This window comes from Aquarana catesbeiana, linkage group LG03 (genome assembly GCF_042186555.1).
Source record: "Aquarana catesbeiana isolate 2022-GZ linkage group LG03, ASM4218655v1, whole genome shotgun sequence".
Classification (NCBI taxonomy): domain Eukaryota; kingdom Metazoa; phylum Chordata; class Amphibia; order Anura; family Ranidae; genus Aquarana; species Aquarana catesbeiana.
Genome location: NC_133326.1, coordinates 113,388,461 through 113,410,515, shown reverse-complemented (window position 1 = coordinate 113,410,515; position 22,055 = coordinate 113,388,461). Strand labels below are relative to the sequence as shown.

General features: G+C 42.5%; 1 protein-coding gene across 2 annotated transcripts in view; it reads left to right on the top strand.

Annotated features, from left to right (window-relative positions):
• Positions 1–18,355, top strand: part of ULK3 (unc-51 like kinase 3) — a 66,188-nt gene extending 47,833 nt beyond the window's left edge. For both annotated transcript variants that reach the window (XM_073619015.1, XM_073619016.1), the window contains 6 exons: positions 4,013–4,077; positions 7,610–7,685; positions 14,196–14,236; positions 16,900–16,941; positions 17,336–17,402; positions 18,250–18,355. In XM_073619015.1, the coding sequence (XP_073475116.1) occupies positions 4,013–4,077; positions 7,610–7,685; positions 14,196–14,236; positions 16,900–16,941; positions 17,336–17,402; positions 18,250–18,266 (308 nt within the window). In that variant the 3' untranslated portion in view covers positions 18,267–18,355. The remainder of the gene's footprint in view (positions 1–4,012; positions 4,078–7,609; positions 7,686–14,195; positions 14,237–16,899; positions 16,942–17,335; positions 17,403–18,249) is intronic.
• The last annotated feature ends 3,700 nt before the right edge of the window (positions 18,356–22,055 follow it).

Sequence of the window (22,055 nt, the reverse complement as noted above, 5' to 3'; positions counted from 1 at the left end):
TTGTCGTCTTGGAGGTGTGTTTTGGGTTCGTTGTCGTGTTGGAATACTGCCCTGCGGCTCAGTCTCCGGAGAGAGGGGATCATGCTCTGCTTCAGTATGTCACAGTACATGTTGGCATTCATGGTTCCCTCAATGAACTGTAGCTCCCCAGTGCCGGCAGCACTCATGCAGCCCCAGACCATGACTCTCCGACCACCATGCTTGACTGTAGGCAAGACACAGTTGTCTTTGTACTGCTCACCTGGTTGCCGCCACACAGGCTTGACACCATCTGAACCAAATAAGTTTATCTTGGTCTCATCAGACCACAGGACATGGTTCCAGTAATCCATGTCCTTAGTCTGCTTGTCTCCAGCAAACTGTTTGCGGGCTTTCCTATGCATCATCTTTAGAAGAGGCTTCCTTCTGGGACGACAGCCATGTAGACCAATTTGATGCAGTGTATGGTCTGAGCACTGACAGGCTGACCCCCCTCCCCTTCAACCTCTGCAGCAATGCTGGCAGCACTCCATACATATATTTAAGACAATCTCTGGATATGACGCTGAGCATGTGCACTCAACCTCTTTGGTCGACCATGGTGAGGCCTGTTCTGAGTGGAACCTGTCCTGTTAAACCGCTGTATGGTCTTGGCCACCATGCTGCAGCTGTTTCAGGGTCTTGGCAATCTTTTTATAGCCTAGGCCATCTTTATGTAGCGCAACAATTCTTTTTTTCAGATCCTCAGAGAGTTCTTTGCCATGAGGTGCCATGTTGAACTTCCAGTGACCAGTATGAGAGAGTTAGAGCGATAACACCAAATTTAACACACCTGCTCCCCATTCACACCTAAGACCTTGTAACACTAACGAGTCACATGACACCTGGGAGAGAAAATTGCTAATTGAGCCCAATTTGGACATTTTCACTTAGGGGTGTACTCACTTTTGTTGCCAGTGGTTTAGACATTAATGGCTGTATGTTGAGTTATTTTGAGGGGACAGCAAATTTACATGTTTATACAAGCTGTACACTCGCTACTTTACATTGTAGCAAAGTGTCATTTCTTCAGTGTTGAAAAGATAGAATAAAATATTTACAAAAATGTGAGGGGTGTACTCACTTTTGTGAGGTACTGTATATTCCCTGCAGATGGCCTTTATTTTTAGGTGTGCCTCCTACAATACATCTGCTAATGATGCTATTTCAGTTTTTCGGATTCGGTTTTGTACCATGGATAAGTTTACACCCGTATGTTGGGAATGTATACTCTATACCAGTGATGGTGAACCTTGGCACCCCAGATGTTTTGGAACTACATTTCCCATGATACTCATGCACTCTGCAGTGTAGTTGAGCATCATGGGAAATGTAGTTCCAAAACATCTGGGGTGCCAAGGTTTGCCATCAGTGCTCTATACAGTCTTATTTTTCTGCAAAAATTGAAAATAAAGATTTTACCAAAAAAAAAAGGGGTGAGCTCTATCCACCGGTTTTGGACTAATGGCTCTTGTGTTGGGGTATAAATGTGTTGCTGTTTGTGAAATATTGGGTGACTTGTATGACAAGCCTTTCACAATGACTTGTTGCTTAGTTTTGTATTTCACTTGTGATAGTTATGTACTTTTCTTTGTTGTGGCTGCAGTTCATTTTTTTCATAGCTTACAATGTTAAAGGGGAACGGTTGCCTTTAGTTTGGGCCCCACCCCTGCCACTGCCATCTTTGTTAGTTATGTGCTAAAGGGCTCTCCCAAGCTGTCATGGCCCAGCAGACCCCTGTGGCACACACACCAAGGTTTTGGACTTCCATGCCAGCTCTGTCTTCTCATGTGAAGATGTGCTACTTGGCTCTGATGGGTCCCAAACCCCTGAAACACATCTAGTGTGCCTAGGCACAAAAAAGGCTATGAAGTTTTTTTGTTTTTGTTTTTGTTTTGTTTTTAAATCTCCAAATGATTGGGAGGGGGAGAAGGTGGGGGAAAATACATATATATTTATTTTTTTTTTATTTTTTTTAAATTTAGGGTGAAAGTCCACTTTAATGTTCATATAACATTTTTATGTTTTCTTAAAAAGAAAACTGTTGCTTTCATTGGTATGATACAAATAATAGATCAGGTGGCGTTTGCTTTCGCCTATAGCCTAAATAAATATGAAAGGTGATTCTGTTAGTCGCACAATCAACTTTCATACAAAAATGACAACAGAAAACTGTGTTCAAGAAGTGTATTGCAAACTAAAGCCGGTTCACACTGCCACGACTTCCGCTCCGACATCCCAGCGTGACTTCGGCACAATTTGCATATGGCGGCTTTAACAGAAGTCAATGCAACTCATGCAGAAGTCGCATCAAAAGTAGTGCAGTAACCTTTTTCTAAGTCCGAGTGACTCAAGTCGCTCCTATTAGAACGGCTTCATTGCACTTAATGGGGCGCGACTTATCATGCAACATGTGCTCTCAAAGTTGGAGTGCATGTTGCACCAGTGTGAACCAGGCCACATTCAGCTTGTGCCACCAGCTGATTGATAGACACAATGTTGCAGAATGATGGATATACTCACATCTGTTGAGATCTGTATGAAATTCCTAAGACCCCTTTCACACTGAGGCGTTTTTCAGGCGCTAAAGGGCTAAAAATAGCGCCTGAAAAACGCCTCCCCTGCCACCCCAGTGTGAAAGCCCGAGGGCTTTCAAACAGGGGCGCTGCGCTGGCAGGACGTTAAAAGTCCTGCAAGCAGCAACTTTGGGGCTGTGGAGGAGCGGTGTATACGCCGCCCCTGCCCATTGAAATAAAACGGCACCACTGCCAAAGCCCTTTGGCAGTGGCGCTACACGGGCGCATTTAACCCTTTCTTTGGCCACTAGCGGGGGTTAAAACAGACCTAAAGCGCCGCTAAAACTAGCGCTGCTTTACCGCTAACGCTGCCCGCAGCTCAGTGTGAAAGGGCTCTTAGTGTGCATCACAATAAGCTGTTCGAGTTCTTCTCAGGCAAACTTACCAGCAGTACTGCAAAAAAAGCTCTGTCTTATGTCACTGGCTAGAGCATAGAGATAGAGCATTAGTGCTCCTCCAATTGGGAGGTTAACACTTTCTTTTGAATTTCTTTTTTTTTTTTTTTTTTTTTTTTTTTTTTTTTTTTTTACTGCCTATGAGCTATTTATGTGTGGATAAGGACAGAGGGCTGTGTTTTAGAGCTGGGGATTGCTTTCACAGAATTGCAACTAAGGCAGCATATACACAGGAATTTATAAAAACTCACAGATCCCCACATCCACACAAGTAATGTGGACAAGTAATCTCCCCTTCTGTGCTATTGTATTCTGACAGTGGGCCCCCCCCCCCCCCCCCCCTTCCCAACAGAATACACTGACCAACGCTGCAGCCGTTGGCTGCAAGCGATGATCAAATACTGGTTTTCCAGCAGGACTGTTGGACAGAAGATAGTCATTAGACTGGCTTCTGTTGAATAGAAAAACACTCAGAGCGAAATTGGGCCAGTTCCTGCTGTACCTACATACAGATCTGCACACATGTTTGTAATCTCCACTATTCTGCAACATTGTTTCTATCAATCAGCCAGTGCAAGCTGAAATAGTTTGTGATACACTTTTATGTTGTAATTTTTGTGTGAAAGTTTATCCCACTATAAAAGGACTAGTGGTGTCAGCATGACTAACAGAATCTTCATCTTTTGATATTTATTCAGTCTGTGGTCTCTTTCACACAGGGTGATTTGATCCCTGCCCTTTGCAGGGCCATGTTTTACAAGCACGGGGATACACAGGTGTTGCATGATGTCCATTGGGATGCAACTGCGGCACAGCTGCTGCCCCCAGGGTGAGTTCAGGGACAAGCACCCGCACTACACGGGTTTCAAATTTGGAAGCAGCAGCCGTGTCCCAATAGATATGAATAAGAATGCCTGCTCAGTGAAGCTTTATTCTCTCTTCATTGATATACTGTTAGTTACCAACTAATGTGTATTTTTGTTTCATACATCTTCACTGCTGATCTGCTGTCATTTTGTTTAGAAATGTCTCAGGACAAACCTCGTCTGTTTGCTGCTTTAGATGTGGCCTCAGCTGCTGTTGCAAAGGTATGACACAGCAAAATAAATTGGTGTATAACATCCTGGCTCATTTATTACCTTTTCAATGTTGTACAATTAAATTCAAACAGGGTAGAATCCCTCTATGCTAAACGGTGTCTAGTTTATTCACAGTCTGTTGATTCATGTGGGGTTTATAAATCTGAGGAATGTTATTAATCAACTTAAAGTGTAGGTAAAGCAACAACAAACTTCTTATTTGATCCCTTATGATCTGGTAAATATACTTACTGTTGAACATGTTTTGTTACATCTGTTCTATTAGCACAAAAAAAAAAAACCACAAAAACTGTTCGGTTTGACAGAAATACTAAAACTCATGTAATGGAGATGGAGAGAGGGCTCAAAGGTATTTTGTAGTCCTAACATACTCCCTCTCCTACAGTGACAGACCTGCTTCTCCATAGATTACTGTGAGGAACCTAGGGCAGTAAGTGTTACTGGCAGGATCACTAGGTGAAAAATAGGCCTTGCAGCCACTGGTCAAGCTGCAATATATTTTTTTTTTTCTTGGGTTTAGATACACTTTAATTACCAATAGTGGAGAATTAGTGTGAGAACTATAGTGTTATGTGCACAAAAGGTACTTTTAGGCAACATATATTGCAGCAGCTAAAGAAAATAGAAGCAGGTTATAACTGACCACAGAGTTTGAAATGTAAGACATTCTAACCATATATAGAAAACACCTGTTTGAGTTCTGTACATTTTAAACCGCTTTACTGGGGTATATTAAGTCTAGAGAAGGTATCTGACTTGGATTATTATATCCTGAGCTACTGGAACTGTAAAGCTTGTGTGTTCTTTGACTCAATTTGCATTTTTCAGATGAAAGAGATACACCAAGTGTGTACATTTGTTCCACACTTTGTGATTTGTAATATTTGTCTGATAGTAACACACAATCTGTATAATACATTCTTATTGCCTTAAAATGTTCTATTGCCTTAAAGCGGAGTTTCGCTAAAAAAAAATGTTTAGATGTCAGCAGCTGCAGTATCTGCAGCTGCTGACTTTTAAAATAAGGACACTCGCCTGTCCCGGGGTCCAGCGATGTCGGCCCCCGAGACCGAACCGTCCCTCGATCCTCGGGTGCTGCCGCCGCCATTCTCACTGAGGGATTCGGGAAGTGAAGCGTTGCGGCTTCACTGCCCGGTTCCCTACTGCACATGCGCGAGTCGCGCTGCCCGTCTACACTGGTCCCCGTTGTGTTGTGTTAACTGTGTATTTCCCACAACACAACGGGGGTGGGCGGGGAGTCTGCGGCTAGCTATACCCGGAAGTGGGTGCAGATACCTGTATTATACAGGTATCCGCACCTCCCTCCCCCCTGAAAGGTGCCAATTGTGACACCGGAGGGGGGGAGGAATCCGATGAGCGGAAGTTCCACTTTAGGGTGGAACTCCGCTTTAACTTAGAAGCGAATTGCTTTCTTGTTGTATGCTGCATTTGCATATGTAGTGCTACTTAAAAGAGAAGTATGGGTTTCCTTTTTTTTTTTTTTTTTGCTTAATCCTAATCCTTATGAGCTGCTAGTATCTACAAATCTTTCCTGCCCTCTGAAAAGTGCACCCTTTCTGTTTTAAAATAGAGTTAATTACCTGTGGGGGGACTACAGACTTTCCTGGAGTGTCATGCCGACAATGAGGTTTGAATCTGCCCTCTTCCTTCTCTCTGTGATTGATGTCGGCTTTGGGCTCTCTGCTCTTTCCCGAGACTTAACACAACACACAGAGCTGCTCTCCTTCTCCTTGTTGCAGGCAGAACGATCTAAGCACACATTCAGTAAAGCAGCAGGCATTAGTGACTGTAGAAGTCGCTGAAAGTTCTCTTTATATTATATTCTACTTTCCTGTTAAAATTATAATGCAAAGAATACATTTTTAAAGTAAAATACAACACTGGCTTTTGTCAGCATTGCTTACATTTACTGTAGGGGGCCGTGTATTTGTAACATGTTTACACCTGAATATGGGTGTAATATTTAACATGTTACAAAAGATTAATTTATCCTTTTTAAGGCTAGGTTCACACTATTTCGGGTGCAGGAATCACACCCGTACTCACAACCACCTGCAGGCAAAATGCGCTGCTCTTTACAGACGTGCGGGGCTGCCATTCATTCTTAATGGCACCCCCATGCATCTTTAAATGCGGGTGCGGGAACCTAATTTGACAGGTGTGCAGATGTGGGTTAGTGGACTCAAATGCACACTGTGCACTACTGACCTCTGAACACCATCCCACTTACTACTGACCCCTGAACTCTGCCTCACTTCTGACCTCTGAACTCCACCCCTTACTACTGACCTCTGAGCTCTTCGCACCACTTACTACTGACCCATAAACTCTGTGCACCACATACTAATGACCCCTGAACTCTGCCTCACCTCTGACCCATGAACTCCGCCCTTACTACTGAACTCTGCACCACTTACTACTGACCCCTAAATGCTTTGCACCACTTACTACTGACCCCTGAACTCTGCCTCTCTTAATACAGACCTCAGAACTCTCTGCACCACTTACTAATGCTCTCTGAACACCGTCCCACTTACTACTGACCCCTGGACTCTGCCTCACTTACACACTTGATTGCGGGTGGAATCAACGCAATTCTGCCTGCGATTTCAAATCGCTGCTAAACACGGGGCGCGTTTGCGATGCCATTACTTCTTAATGGCACCCAAATCGCACCGCAATTGTCGCGCAGTAAATCACGCTGCAGTCGCAACGCACTACGCTTGTCACTTAAAAAAGGAACATGAGCTTTTTTGGGCGTCAGCGCGTGCTGGTTTTTTGCAGCTATTTGAAATCACGGGCAGAATCGCTGTGATTCCGTCCATGATCAGGAGTGAATGGAGCCTTAGATTTAGAGGACAGGGAGTTGTCAGTTTCCCTCTCACCTGCAGACCTGCTATGTACTGAACACCGGTATGCCCTCTACACATAGCACTATGTTCATTTCAGAAAACTGACACAGTAAACAGGTACATTTGATGTGGAGGAGGAATTTGGGAGGACACAGGAACAAACATTAAAGCACACGGGAGAGGTGTTGGTGCTTGTGTCACCCTGCCTTTGCTTCCGGGTTTTAGCTGGGGACATGATGCCATGGAAACGGAGGCACGTGAGAAGCGTACCTGCTCTAGATGGCAGCTCAGGTATGTGCCTCTTCACCAAGCACAGCCACATGTCAAAAAGAGGGAGGGACTGAAAGATGGGCTGGATTGCTGGAAATGTATCCGCCCTCTCTAAACTTTTAAACCAAGAGAACCGTTAGAGGCTGCTTTCTGACAGTTCAAATGCCTCTACTGCAAAAACTAAAGGACGGAGGAAAGAAAGAAATGCAATGGAAGTATGAGAGTAACATGTACCACCTATTTTTGCTTTTTGCATACTTCTCCTTTTGAGGTGGTAAATTCTCCTTAGATTTGGGTAACAGCTTTCATAATGCTTTCCGTAAAGACATCCTTTCTAATATTTATTTTCATATGTCTTCTCTTTAATATGTTGGCAGGATGAGGAGGGAATGGCTGCTGATGCTTTGGATCTGTACCAGCAGAGTCTTGGGGAGCTAATATTAATGTTAAGCGGTGAGTAATACTTGTGTGTGTGTGTGTGTGTATGTGTGTGTGTGTGTGTGTATATATATATATATATATATATATATATATATATATATATATATATATATATATATATATATATAATGTGTGTGTGTGTGTTTTTATATATAATATAATAAAGAGGCACTACAGCTGGTAAAAGCCTTAAATCTAAACTATTTCTAAAATCTCTGTAAACAAGGACTTCTGATCATTCATTTTGGAATAGTCACACTCCTGTACATATCTAATATTCATCGTGTGCTGGCACCGGCCCACCTCTGCATCATCAAAATAGAAGAACACATCTTTTCATCTAGAAAAGCAGCACAAAAAGTTGCACATGATGTACCCTGGAGAGCATTATCTGTCAAGGAGTACATCAAGGATCTCTCTGTGGGGATTCTCACATTGAATAAATCAACAAAGTCAATATGCTTCTTTTTTTTTTTTTTTTTTTTCACTTGCGATATGTTTACAAAAAGTTATTGCTTGCGATATTTCTTTGATATTTCTATTGATGCAAAGAATTAGCATGGTTTTTACAGTCTTAAGTTTATCTTTGCACTTCTGTTTTAGCCTAACTTTTTTTCACACTTTGCTGGTGTATTTATCTTTCATAGTTACATAGTTACATAGTAGGTGAGGTTGAAAAAAGACACAAGTCCATCAAGTCCAACCTATGTGTGTGATTATGTGTCAGTATTACATTACATATCCCTGTATATTGCGGTCATTCAGGTGATTATCTAATAGTTTCTTGAAGCTATCAATGCTCCCCGCTGAGACCACCGCCTGTGGAAGGGAATTCCACATCCTTGCCGCTCTTACAGTAAAGAACCCTCTACGTAGTTTAAGGTTAAACCTCTTTTCTTCTAATTGTAATGAGTGGCCACGAGTCTTATTAAACTCTCTTCTGCGAAAAAGTTTTATCCCTATTGTGGGGTCACCAGTACAGTATTTGTAAATTGAAATCATATCCCCTCTCAAGCGTCTCTTCTCCAGAGAGAATAAGTTCAGTGCTCGCAACCTTTCCTCATAACTAAGATCCTCCAGACCCTTTATTAGCTTTGTTGCCCTTCTTTGTACTCGCTCCATTTCCAGTACGTCCCTCCTGAGGACTGGTGCCCAGAACTGGACAGCATACTCCAGGTGCGGCCGGACCAGAGTCTTGTAGAGCGGGAGAATTATCGTTTTATCTCTGCAGTTGATCCCCCTTTTAATGCATGCCAATATTCTGTTTGCTTTATTAGCAGCAGCTTGGCATTGCATGCCATTGCTGAGCCTATCATCCACTAGGACCCCCAAGTCCTTTTCCATCCTAGATTCCCCCAGAGGTTCTCCCCCCAGTGTATAGATTGCATTCATATTTTTGCCACCCAAATGCATTATTTTACATTTTTCTACATTGAACCTCATTTGCCATGTAGTCGCCCACCCCATTAATTTGTTCAGGTCTTTTTGCAAGATTTCCACATCCTGCGGAGAAGTTATTGCCCTGCTTAGCTTAGTATCGTCTGCAAATACAGAGATGGAACTGTTTATCCCATCCTCCAGGTCGTTTATGAACAAATTAAATAGGATTGGTCCCAGCACAGACCCCTGGGGGACCCCACTACCCACCCCTGACCATTCTGAGTACTCCCCATTTATCACCACCCTCTGAACACGCCCTTGTAGCCAGTTTTCAATCCATGTACTCACCCTATGGTCCATGCCAACGCACCTTATTTTGTACAGTAAACGTTTATGGGGAACTGTGTCAAATGCTTTTGCAAAATCCAGATACACCACGTCTACGGGCCTTCCTTTATCTAGATGGCAACTCACCTCCTCATAGAAGGTTAATAGATTGGTTTGGCAAGAACGATTCTTCATGAATCCATGCTGATTACTGCTAATGATATCATTCTTATTACTAAAATCTTGTATATAGTCCCTTATCATCCCCTCCAAGAGTTTACATACTATTGATGTTAGGCTAACTGGTCTGTAATTCCCAGGGATGTTTTTTGGGCCCTTTTTAAATATTGGTGCTACATTGGCTTTTCTCCAATCAGCTGGTACCATTCCAGTCAATAGACTGTCTGTAAAAATTAGGAACAACGGTCTGGCAATCACCTGACTGAGTTCCCTAAGTACCCTCGGATGCAAGCCATCTGGTCCCGGTGATTTATTAATGTTAAGTTTCTCAAGTCTAATTTTAATTCCGTCCTCTGTTAACCATGTAGGTGCTTCCTGTGTTGTGTCATGAGGATAAACACTGCAGTTTTGGTTACTGAAGCCCCCCGATTCACTCGTGAAGACTGAGGAGAAGAATAAGTTCAATACCTCTGCCATCTCCCCATCCTTTGTAACCAGATGTCCTTCCTCATTCTTTATGGGGCCAATATGGTCTGTCCTCCCTTTTTTACTGTTTACATACTTAAAGAATTTCTTGGGATTTTTTTTGCTCTCCTCCGCTATGTGTCTTTCATGTTCTATCTTAGCCATCCTAATTGCACCCTTACATTTCTTATTGCATTCTTTATAAATTCTGAATGCTGTGGATGATCCCTCAACCTTGTATTTTTTGAAGGCCTTCTCCTTTGCTTTTATATGCATTTTTATATTGGAGTTAAGCCATCCAGGATGTTTGTTCGCTCTTTTAAATTTATTACCCAATGGGATACATTGGCTAATGCCCTTATTTAATATGCTCTTAAAGCAAACCCATCTCTCCTCCGTATTCTTTGTTCCTAATATTTTATCCCAATTTATGCCTTTTAGCAAGGTTTGTAGTTTAGGGAAGTTGGCTCTTTTGAAATTCATTGTCTTTGTGTTCCCTTCATGTCTCCTATTTGTGTGATTTATACTGAAACTAATTGACCTGTGATCGCTGTTACCTAAATTGCCCCGTATTTCCACATCTGTTATCAGGTCTGTATTGTTGGTAATCAGTAGATCTAGTAATGTTTTATTTCTAGTTGGTGCGTCTACCATCTGACCCATAAAATTGTCCTACAAGACATTAAGGAACTGGCGAGCCTTAAATGAATGCGCGGTTCCCTCCGCCCAGTCTATGTCTGGATAATTAAAATCCCCCATTATGATAACACTTCCCATCCTTGCTGCTAATCCAATTTGTGATAGGAGATCCGTCTCCACTTCCTCCCTTAGGTTAGGGGGCCTATAGCATACTTCCAGTATTATTTTCCCCTTAGCTTCATCCCTTTGGAGCTCTACCCATAAAGATTCCACCTCCTCCCTAGCCCCCTCAGTGATGTCATCTCTCACATTCACTTGTACATTATTCTTGATATATAGGCATACCCCTCCCCCTTTTTTACCCTCTCTATCCTTGCGGTATAGGGTATACCCTTGAATGTTTGCCAGCCAATCATGAGAGCTGTTGAACCAGGTCTCTGAAATTCCCACTAAATCCAAATCCTCCTTGTACAACAGTATCTCTAGTTCACCCATCTTGTCCGCCAGGCTCCTGGCATTGGTGAACATGCCACATAGTTTAGACCGGTCGCATATTGTCCTCGTATTGGGTGTTTCAAGATTGCAACTTGGACTTGCTACTATACTCACCTTGTGTTTTTGTGCTTTGGTTAACCTACCACTAATGCCCCCAATACTACCCTCTGGAATATCTTCCGCGCTGGCTATCACTGTCTCTGGACCCTCCCCCCCATCGCCTAGTTTAAAATCCCCTCTAACAATGTGTTACCCTAAGGCCCCTTTCACACTTATACGACTTGTCCCACGATTTTGTACTGCAAAATCGTATGACAAGTCATTCTCCATGATTTTCAATGACTACTATTCATATTGGCACGACTTTAAGTCCCTGCACTACTTTGGTCCAACTTCTATGCGAGTTGTACTGCATAGACCTCAATGTTAAACCCTCAAGTAGCATGCAAATCCTGCCTGAATAATATAGACACGATTTCAGTACGACTTTGTAAGCCTGGCTTGCTGATCGGGAAAGAAACTTTTTTTTCCCTTCGCGATGAGCGACAGGCAGTGCTGACAGCTGTCTGGTATGAATCATGAGGGGGAACGCCGCGCCAAGTTTTAAATGAAAAATCCGGCGTGGGTTCCCCCCCAGGGGCATACCAGGCCCTTAGGTCTGGTATGGATCTTAAGGGGAATCCCCTACGCCGAAAAATCGTCGTGGGGTCCCCCCCAAAATCTATACCAGACCCTTATCCGAGCACGCAGCCCGGCCGGTCAGGAATGGGGGTGGGGACGAGCGAGCGCGCCCCCCCCCCCCCCCTCCTGGACCGTACCAGGCCGCATGCCCTCAACATGGGGGGGTGGGTGCTTTGGGGCATGGGGGGCGCCCTGCGGGGCCCCGCACCCCAAAGCACCTTGTCCCCATGTTGATGTGGACAAGGGCCTCTTCCCGACAACCCTGGCAGTTGGTTGTCGGGGTCTGCGGGCGGGGGGCTTATCGGAATCCGGGAGCCCCCTTTAATAAGGGGGCCCCCAGATCCCGCCCCCCCACCCTTTGTGAATGAGTATGAGGTACATTGTACCCCTACCCATTCACCTAGGGAAAAAAGTGTCAATGAAAAAACACACTACACAGGTTTTTAAAGTAATTTATTAGGCAGCTCCGGGGTCTTCTTCCGAATTCGGGGGTCTCTCCAGCGTCTCCTCCCGGTGTCCTGATCTTCTGCCGGCTCCTCCGCTATCTTCTGCAGCTCAATTGCTAGCGGTGGCCCGGACTTCTGCCTTCTTCTTTTCTTCCAATGTTGACACGACGCTCTCTCCAGCTGGAATGGTCTCTGAGCGCTCCGCAATGGACTTATATAGGCGGCGACCCTGCCCCCTTATGAGGTCACTGTCCCGGGCATGCTGGGACTGTGGCGTCATAAGGGGGCGTGGTCATCACCCGGTGACCACGCCCCCTAAAACCTCACAGTCCCAGCATGCCCAGGGACTGTGACGGCATAAGGGGGCGGGGTCGCCGCCTATATAAGTCCGTTGCGGAGAGCTCAAAGACTATTGCAGCTGGAGAGAGCGTCGTGTCAACATCTCTGGAAGAGAAGAGGGAAGAAGACGATCCAGAAGTCTGGGCCACCGCTGGCAAAAGAGCGGCAGAAGATAGCGGTGGAGCCGGCAGAAGATGCAGACACCAGGAGAAGACGCCGGAGAGACCCCCGAAGTCGGAAGAGGACCCCCGAAGTTGGAAGAAGAGCCCGGAGCTGCCTAATAAATTACTTTAAAAACCTGTGTACTGTGTTTTTCTCATTGACACTTTTTTCCCTAGGTGAATGGGTAGGGGTACGATGTACCCCATACTCATTCACATAGGGTCGGGGGCCGGGATCTGGGTGCCCCCTTATTAAAGGGGGCTCCCGGATTCCGATAAGCCCCCCGCCTGCAGACCCCAACAACCAACGGCCAGGGTTGTCGGGAAGAGGCCCTTGTCCTCCATCAACATGGGGACAAGGTGCTTTGGGGTGGGGGGGGCCCGCAGGGCGCCCCCCCAAGCCCCAAAGCACCCACTCCCCCATGTTGAGGGCATGCAGCCTGGTACGGTCCAGGAGGGGGGGGGGGCGCTCGCTCGTCCCCACCCCATTCCTGACCGGCCGGGCTGCATGCTCGGATAAGGGTCTGGTATGGATTTTGGGGGCACCCCCACGCCAATTTTTTGGCGTAGGGGGTTCCCCTTACAATCCATACCAGACCTAAGGGCCTGGTATGCCCCTGGGAGATAACCCACGCCAGTTTTTTTATTTAAAACTTGGCGTGGAGTTCCCCCTCATGATTCATACCAACTACTGTATGTTTTCATTTGTTAATGCCAAAAATGTGGCAAAGTCGTACAAAGTAGTACTGCTTCAAAATCGCGGTAAAATTGCGCGACTTTGAAGTCGTATAAGTGTGAAAGGGGCCTAAGTAAGCTTTGATATTGATGGCAGTTTGTCTAACTTTGATTTGTAATTAAAAATGTCTTTAGAAACCAGTAGATAATTTTGCTGTTTGCTGAGAATATTGGAAGTTATATAGTTGTATGTTATATGTAATTCTTTCAAGTATTGACACTGTCTTTGTACCAGATGGTCATATCCAATAATTAAAATGTTCATAGATATCAGAGAGTGATTAGATATCACAGAACAATCTCACTATTAGGATATGTTTATAACACACTACACTAACTCAGACATGCCTGTTTGTAACATGATAGTCCATAGATTGTGATTCATTGTACCATGACTGTTCAATGTACTGTTGTTTATGTTAAAAGATAGGTTCCCATGTAAAAAATTCCACCCCAGCACACAGAACAGGAGAGCTCCTGTTCTGTTTTAGTTTTTGGCCCATAAACTGTTTCCCCACTGTCCCAGCTTATAGAAAATCTCATGTATTTGGTGATAGGCATCCTGCATTTTTGGGTACCTTTTTTATCTGCTGTCATCCATTTATTGGGGGAAAAAAAGCAATTCGGCTTAGACCTGATTCTGATTTGATCTATTTTGTGTTGGCATCTTGCAGCTGAACCAGTTGGAAGGAGACGGGAGTTACTACATGCTGAAGTAAGTGTCATTCCACCATGTTCTTCTACAAGGATACAAGTTCCTGCAACCAAATAGAAAAATTTAAACTAAGGTGTCCTTTTATGAAAGTGCGGTAAAATACCGCTTTTCAGTTCTCAGGCATTCTCAGAGGAGATCGCTCTCCTCTGAGTGCCTGTTTATGAAAGTGTGTAGATCGCTTCTCATGTTGAGTTGAGGAGCGATCTACAAACGCCAGGAACTCCTGAGAATGGCTCCTCTCACTGTAATCTCGCGTGATATAGCGGGATTACAGTATGAGGAACCATAAAATACAAAAGTTTAACACAAATCAGCACACATTATTCCCCAACATATTAATAAAATAATAAAGTTAAATTCCCCCTACACAATATACATTAACCTAATTATAAAAAAAACATTGTTTTTATCAATATTTAAAGATCATACATGTCCCTATTTAAATGTGAATGGTGTATAGTAAATGAATGTAATGCACATATGTAATGCAGCTATACACCATTCATATAAATGCAAAATACATTTATAATCATTAAAAAAATAATTTTAATAAAGTATACAAGTATAAATATTTATTAATAAATTAAAATAAAATATATTTCATTATAGATAAACATAAAAATTGATAAACTGGTGCGATGCGAGAACACTGCGAATCCACTGCGGGTTCCCGCATCGCACCGACTCGCATGTCAGTTCACACTGCCATATGCGAATCGCTGGGGAGTGTCAATACATTGTTAAGGACACCCCCAGATCAGCTTGCATATCACACTGCGAACTGACAGTTCGGACATGAATCGGATCGCATATGTGTGAACACACATGCGATCCGATTCTGGTCCGAACAGAAAAAAGGGTCCTGTGCGTGTTTGCACCGAATGCGGTGCGATATCAGCCATACTATCTGTACAGCTGATATCGCACCGCACAGACATCGCATGTAATGTGAATGGCAGTGTGCTGCAAATAACATGCGATGCCTGTGCGATGTCCGGCATCGCACAAGTGTGAACTGGGCCTAAAAGTTAACAACACCCCCAAATCAGTTCGCATATCGCAGTGCGATCTGCAAACTCGGACAGTAATCGAATCGCATGGGTGTGAACACCCATGCAATCCGATTCTGCTGTGGACCAAAAAAAGGGTCCTGTAAGAGTTTGGTCCGAGGGCAATGCAAATTTAGCAATACTATCTGTATGGCTGAAATCGCATCGCACAGAGATCGGATGTAATTTTGCACTGCGGTGCGAATCACATCCGATCTCGGACACCGCAGCAGTGGGAACTGGCCCTAAATCATATTGCATTTGCACCAAAATGGTACAGGACCCTTTATTTGGTCCGCACTGGAATCGGATCGCATGGGTGTGAACACCCATGCGATCCGATTCCTGCACCATTACATAGTTCGCACTGCGATCTGTGAAATGATCTGGGGGTGTCATTAACTTTACATTGACACCCGCAGTGGTGCGCAGATGTCAATGTAGGTGCGATGTGAAAACCCGCACAGGAATCACGCTGGTTCACGCATCGCACAAGTGTGAACCCAGCCAGAGACGTGAACATCTAAAAAAAAAATATATATATATATATAGCTATATATAGATACATATATATATATATATATATATATATATATATATATATATATATATATGTAGCTATATATAGCTATATATATATATATATATATATATATATATATATATATATATATATAGATGTATATTTATATATATATTTATATATATATATATATATATATATATATATATATATATATATATATATATATATATATATATATATATATATATACACTATAAATTCCTATCCTGCTGGTTTTGGGGTGTGTAATGGTGGGGAAGGTGTGCTCTGACTGTTTGGTGAAAGAAAGAAGTCAAAAGACTTCTTTCTTTCTCCAGAATATCAGCCAGTTTCAGGCTTCTCACTCTGATTCTCCACTTCTGAAATGGTGAATCAGAAAGTGAGAATTCTGTCACAGATCGCCAGTGAGGTGTGGAGATCGCACCTTCATAAACTGGCCGTTTCTGTGAATTCTCACTGTGCTGAGATAATCAGCGGAGAACATGTTCTCCGCTGATTATCTCAGTTTCATAAACTGGTAAAGCGCTGAGATCAGCGGTGAGACTCGGGATCGCCGCTGATCTCAGTTTCATAAAAGGACACCTAAATACTTTACATAGAAAGAAAAAATATGCATGTCTTTAATAACTTGACTGCTACTACTAAAAATACAATTAAAGACTCCTGTCAACATTCTAAACAAGTGCTAAATCCAGTTGCACAAGCCTCATAAAGTAAACTAAAATCTTCCTTTACCACTTTTGACTCTTGAGTCAAATCCTCCTTTCTTTGTCTCTTATATGCCCCCCTTCCCAGACACTACAGCTCACAGTGAGAAAGTTTCAGCAACAGAGGCAGTGCTGTTTATCCAGAAAACATTGGACAATACTAGGTGTGGTCATGTGCTGATTGACAAGTTACCTACATGAGAGGGCAAATCTGCTTTGAATTCAGGAGTAGACTAACCCATAATGTTTTCAGCACCCTTTTTGAATCAGACAGTTTTGGATAGCACAGTGGAGCAGAATGTCCCTCTTTTCTTGTTTTGTTAATCTGCCTGTGTCTTCCAGATTCAAACATTGATGAAGCGTGCAGAATTTTTAAAAGAGCAGGTAAGAATACTAGAAAGGAAAGAGAAAAAGAAAGAAAAAAAAAATACATTTGTCAACATAGATAGATAGACACTGTGAGATTATAAAGGATGCGAGACACCTGTATAAGCAGCCACAGGGCGAGGACGGGGGTGAGGGGCAGTGAGGAGAGTATTTGGTTGGGAGTAAAGGGAGGAGGTGAGGAGAGTTTGGTTGGGAGTAAAGGGAGGAGGTTTATAAGTTAAGATAAAACTATTACCTTGTGATAATATGTCAGTGTAAATTTTTCAATGTATGTTTTGTACTTGAGAAAATAATAAAGAATATTTAATTTAAATTAAAAAAAAAGGAAAGAGGATGGACACAGTTTCTGATTCGCTTAAGTCATATGATTTATTTTGATCTTCTGTTGCAGATGAAGACTACTGACTGGAAGAATGATTCTCTGGGAAATGAGATGCTGTCAGAATCTGTGCGGGGATGTGAGTATGCTAAGTATGGCCCTACAGTGGGCTTTAAAGGACAAGTTTACCTTTTGGAACATGTTACACCCGTATTTAGGATATAACATGTTCCCCTTGACCCCCCCCCCCTTTCACCCCTTCCCCTGTGACAGTTGGTGGGGTTTATTCTCCCCTGCAACCTCTGTCACATTTAAAATGGGGGTGGCTTTGTCCGCACAGCCACGTTAAACATTCATAGGAATCTGAAGAAACCGTAAGTCCAATCTGCCACCGTGGAAAAAGGCTTATAGTTTAAAATGCGGGGGCGCTGATGAGCTCCCTTGTAGCCCACCCACAAGTCCTCCAGCTTTCTAACTGAAAGCCTATACAGAGGTACAAGCATAAAGCTGGGGGACTTGTCTGCAGGAGCCCGGCATTGCAGCTACAATCCACTGCTTGCATGTGCAATGCTCTGCAAGCTCTAGCAAGGAATAAAAATAATCTGCATTTTTCTCCAGCAAAAATTTGTATCTTTATTATTTTTACCTAAAGGGGAACTTGGCCATTAAGTATTAAATACAATTTATTTTAATATTTCAGTCCACCAAACTAGTATCTTATGTCTTGGCTGGCATGTAAAAAGCAGCCCTGGCATTCATAAGGTGTCCACTTGGATTGGCACCATTCAGGATCTCAAAAAGAAGTCTTGTATGCTTGTGATGGAGATGACTAGTATCAGATGGTTGCGTAGTATTAATAAGGTGGATAAGGTTGCAAATATTGATTTCTTTGCAACTGCACATCTTGCCGTTTTCACCCTTATGTAAGAGAAAATTGAGTACTGTCCGTGCACAAATTCTGATGTTTATTTCTGTCTCTTTTCCAGCATGTTCGCTGCAATGACCCTACCGATTCACTACTGAGATGGCGTTATTTTATATGTTGTTTCGTTTTAGTAATACTGTGTATTAATTAAATTATTTTTCACTCTCTGAGGCATTGTTATTTGGCTCGCTACATTGACGCTTTCTAAGCAGGACTAATCAGACTGCACACAAAAAAAAGAAATACTATACTTGTCCATAAGCTACAGTACTACTACTGTGAAAAAAGTATTTGCCCCCTTCCTGATTTTTTTTTTTTTTTTTTTTTTTTAATTTGTCACACTTAAATGATTCAGATCATCAAACAAATTTTTATATTACCCAAAAGATAACCTGAGTAAATATTAAATGCAGTTTTTGAACGATTATTTCATTTATTAAGGGAAAAAAGCTGTCCAAATTTGACTATGTGGAAAAAGTAATTGCACCCTAAACCCAATAACTGGTTATGCCCCCCTTGGCGGCAACATCTGCAATCAAGTGTTTGCGATAACTGACAATGAGTCTTTCACTTCGCTGTGAAGGAATTTTGGCCCACTCTTCTTTGCAGTATTGTTTCAATCCAGCCAGTTTTCGGGCATAAGGGCCGTCAATGCTCGAAAATCGTTTCAATGTGGCTGAATTAAAACCCTTTCATACCACAGCACCTCAACCAGATTTAAAGCGGAGTTCCGCCAATTTTATTTATTTTTTTTAAAGTCAGCAGCTACAAATACTGCAGCTGCTGACTTTTAAAATATGGACACTTGCCTGTCCAGGGTGCCCGCGATGTCGGCACCTGAAGCGGATTTATCCCTTGGCTGTCAGGTGCTGCCGCCGCCATCTTCTGTAAGAGAATCAGAAAGTGAAGCCTTGTGGCTTCACTTCCTGGTTCCCTACTGCGCATGCGTGACTTCCTGGTCCCCGCTGTGTTCTGGGAACTGTGTGTCTCCCAGAAGACAGCGGGGAGGGGGGGCGGAGAAGGCGCAGGAAGTGGCATAGATACCCGCGGGTGACTCTGGTATCTATGCCCAGAAGTGAGAGCAAAATACCTGTATTAAACAGATATCTGTTCCCCCCTGAAAGGTGCCAAATGTGACACCGTGGGGGGTGGGGGGGGTACGACTGTAAAAGCGGAAGTTCCATTTTTGGGTGGGTTTAAGTCTGTACTTTGACTAGGCCACACCAAGACCTTACTTTTGTTTTTTTAATTCTTTATTTATAGATATGCAGTATGAAACAGTATTATGACAAAGCAGCAAAGTCCTAAGAAAGATTATCTGTTACATAATAGAAATTCAGATAATAGAGGTTATTGGTCACAAAGCACGTAGTATACCAATCTTCAATATTGTGACAAATAGCAACTAGCATTTCAGGACATTAAAAAATTATAGAAAACATTATTGCCATGTAATAAACAATATTTAAAGGAACAAGCCTCTCGTAAACCTATCTATTGTCAGGTAAGGGCATACCTGTACCCTCTATTCAAAGGAGCCAGTGTTCTGCACACGAGACATTCCCACCAAACGATTAGTGCATACCGAAAAGCATTTTCCGATATATTCAGACAGGAAAGAGAACGCATTGGGTGTTGAAGAAAGGAAGGTAGTGAGGCAAGAAGAGGGGATGGAAAAAAATATATATATATATATAAGGGGAGGGAGAAGGGAATTGTGGTGGGGTTATCAGCACAAGTAGTCGCAATCTTAGAGTTGGAGTGCCCTTTACTTTTATTTTTTTTTTTTTTTTTTTTTTTTTTTTTTTTTGAGCCATTCAGAGGAGTACTTGCTGGTGTGCTTCAGATTATGGTCTTGCTGCATAACCCAAGTGCACTTGAGCTTGAGGTCAGGAACTGATGGCCGGACATTCTCCTTCAGGATTTTCTGGTAGAGCGCAGAATTCATGGTTCCATCAATTATGGCAAGTTGTCCAGGTTCTGAAGCTGCAAAGCAGCCCCATACCATCACACTACCACCACCATGTTTGATTGTTGGTATGATGTTCTTTTTTATGAAATGTTCCTTTTGCGCCATATGTAACGGGATGCACACCTTTCAAAGAGTTCAACTTTTGTCTCATTAGTCTACAGAATATTTGTCCAAAATTCTGGAGATAATAAAGATGTTTTTGTCAAATGTGAGACGAGCCTCTGTCCTTTTTGGTCAGCATTGGCTTTTGCCTTGGAACTCTCCCATGGATGCCATTTTTGCCCAGTCTCTTTCTTATTGTTAAATCATGAGCACTGACCTTAAGTGAGGCCTGCAGTTCTTTAGATGATGATCTGCTTTATTTATTTATTTTTTATGACCTCCTTGATGAGTCGTCGTTGTGCATTTGGAGTAATTTTTGGACGCCTGCCAGTACTGGGAAGTTTCATCACTGTTCCAAGTTTTCTCCATTTGTAAATAAAGGCTCTCACCATGGTTCACTGGAGTCCCAAAGCCTTAGAAATGGCTTTGTGAAAAAAGGAGGGGAGTGTGGGACTTTAAATGAGGCGCAATTAAGTGCCTCCATCCCGATATTTGGTATATGCAAAAAAGGGGATTTGGGACTTTAAATGAAGCGCTTAGGTAGTGGAGATGAATGGTACCATATTTAAATTGCATTGTAAAGTGTTTATTGGTTATAATAAATAACAAACAATAAAGAGAGTATTCGTTTCATATACTGTAACAAATGTTTTCATTTCATATAAGTATGAGAATTATACACATAATATGGTAGAAAATATATATGCATGTATGCAGCACATGGTTTAATATTGAGAATAAGGAAGCGTAATATTCTTGGCAGACACATGCCTGGTACCGATCGGTGTATTCGCATGGTATACGTATCATTACTAAATAAAATAGTTGGAAGAAACCATGGTGTAAATGGGTAGAATTCCATATAAAATGTAGCTGGGGCATCAAAAACAGAGCTTGACGCGTTTCGGGGGCATTCCCACTCATCAGGAGCTGATGTACCCCAAAATTCCTAAAAAATACATATAAAGATAATGAGCCATGGTGTCCATATATAAAAATATATTAAGTATATAAATGAATAAATGTTGGTATATCCAAATAGTTGGATCAAACGCACTCACCAACCCGGACAGCAAGTGCGGTGCGCGGCGATGGGCGCAGGGCGGGCCAGAAGCATAGCCTCTCCACGGGAGCCGAGGCAGCATAGATATAGATGCAACAACGGGCAGGGTGAAGAAGGGCAAGATGAAGCAGAAAGTGTTCAAAATCAGGAGTATATTGTGATGGGATGGGAGCAAACATATCTGAAAACAAAATATTATGTATATATATAAATTTGCAATAGTGTTTTACTAATAACAGTAATCAATCTGAATGGTGGATTCAGTGAACTCAAAGGAAGAAATGATGGTGTGTGATGGAATGGCTTTGTAACCCTTTCCAGACTGATACATATCAATTACTTTTGTTTCTCATTTTGTTCTTGATCATGATGTGTTGCTTTTTGAGATCTTTTAGCAAGCTTTACTCAGAATCTGTCAGACAGATTCTTTGTAAGTGATTTCTTGATTCAACAGGTCTGGCAGTAATCAAGCCTGGGTGTGGCAAGTGAAATTTAACTCGGCTTTCCAAAAAAATGTGGTTAATCACACTTCATTCATGATTTAGCAAAGGGGGAGGGGATTACTTGTTCACATAGGGCCAGGCAGGTGTAGACAGCTTTTTTTCCTTTAATGAAATCATCATGTAAAAACTGCAATTTATATTTACACGGGTTATCTTTGTGTGATATAAGAAAATGTGTTTGATCTGAATCAGGTTAAGTGTGACAAATATGCAAAATAAAAAATCTG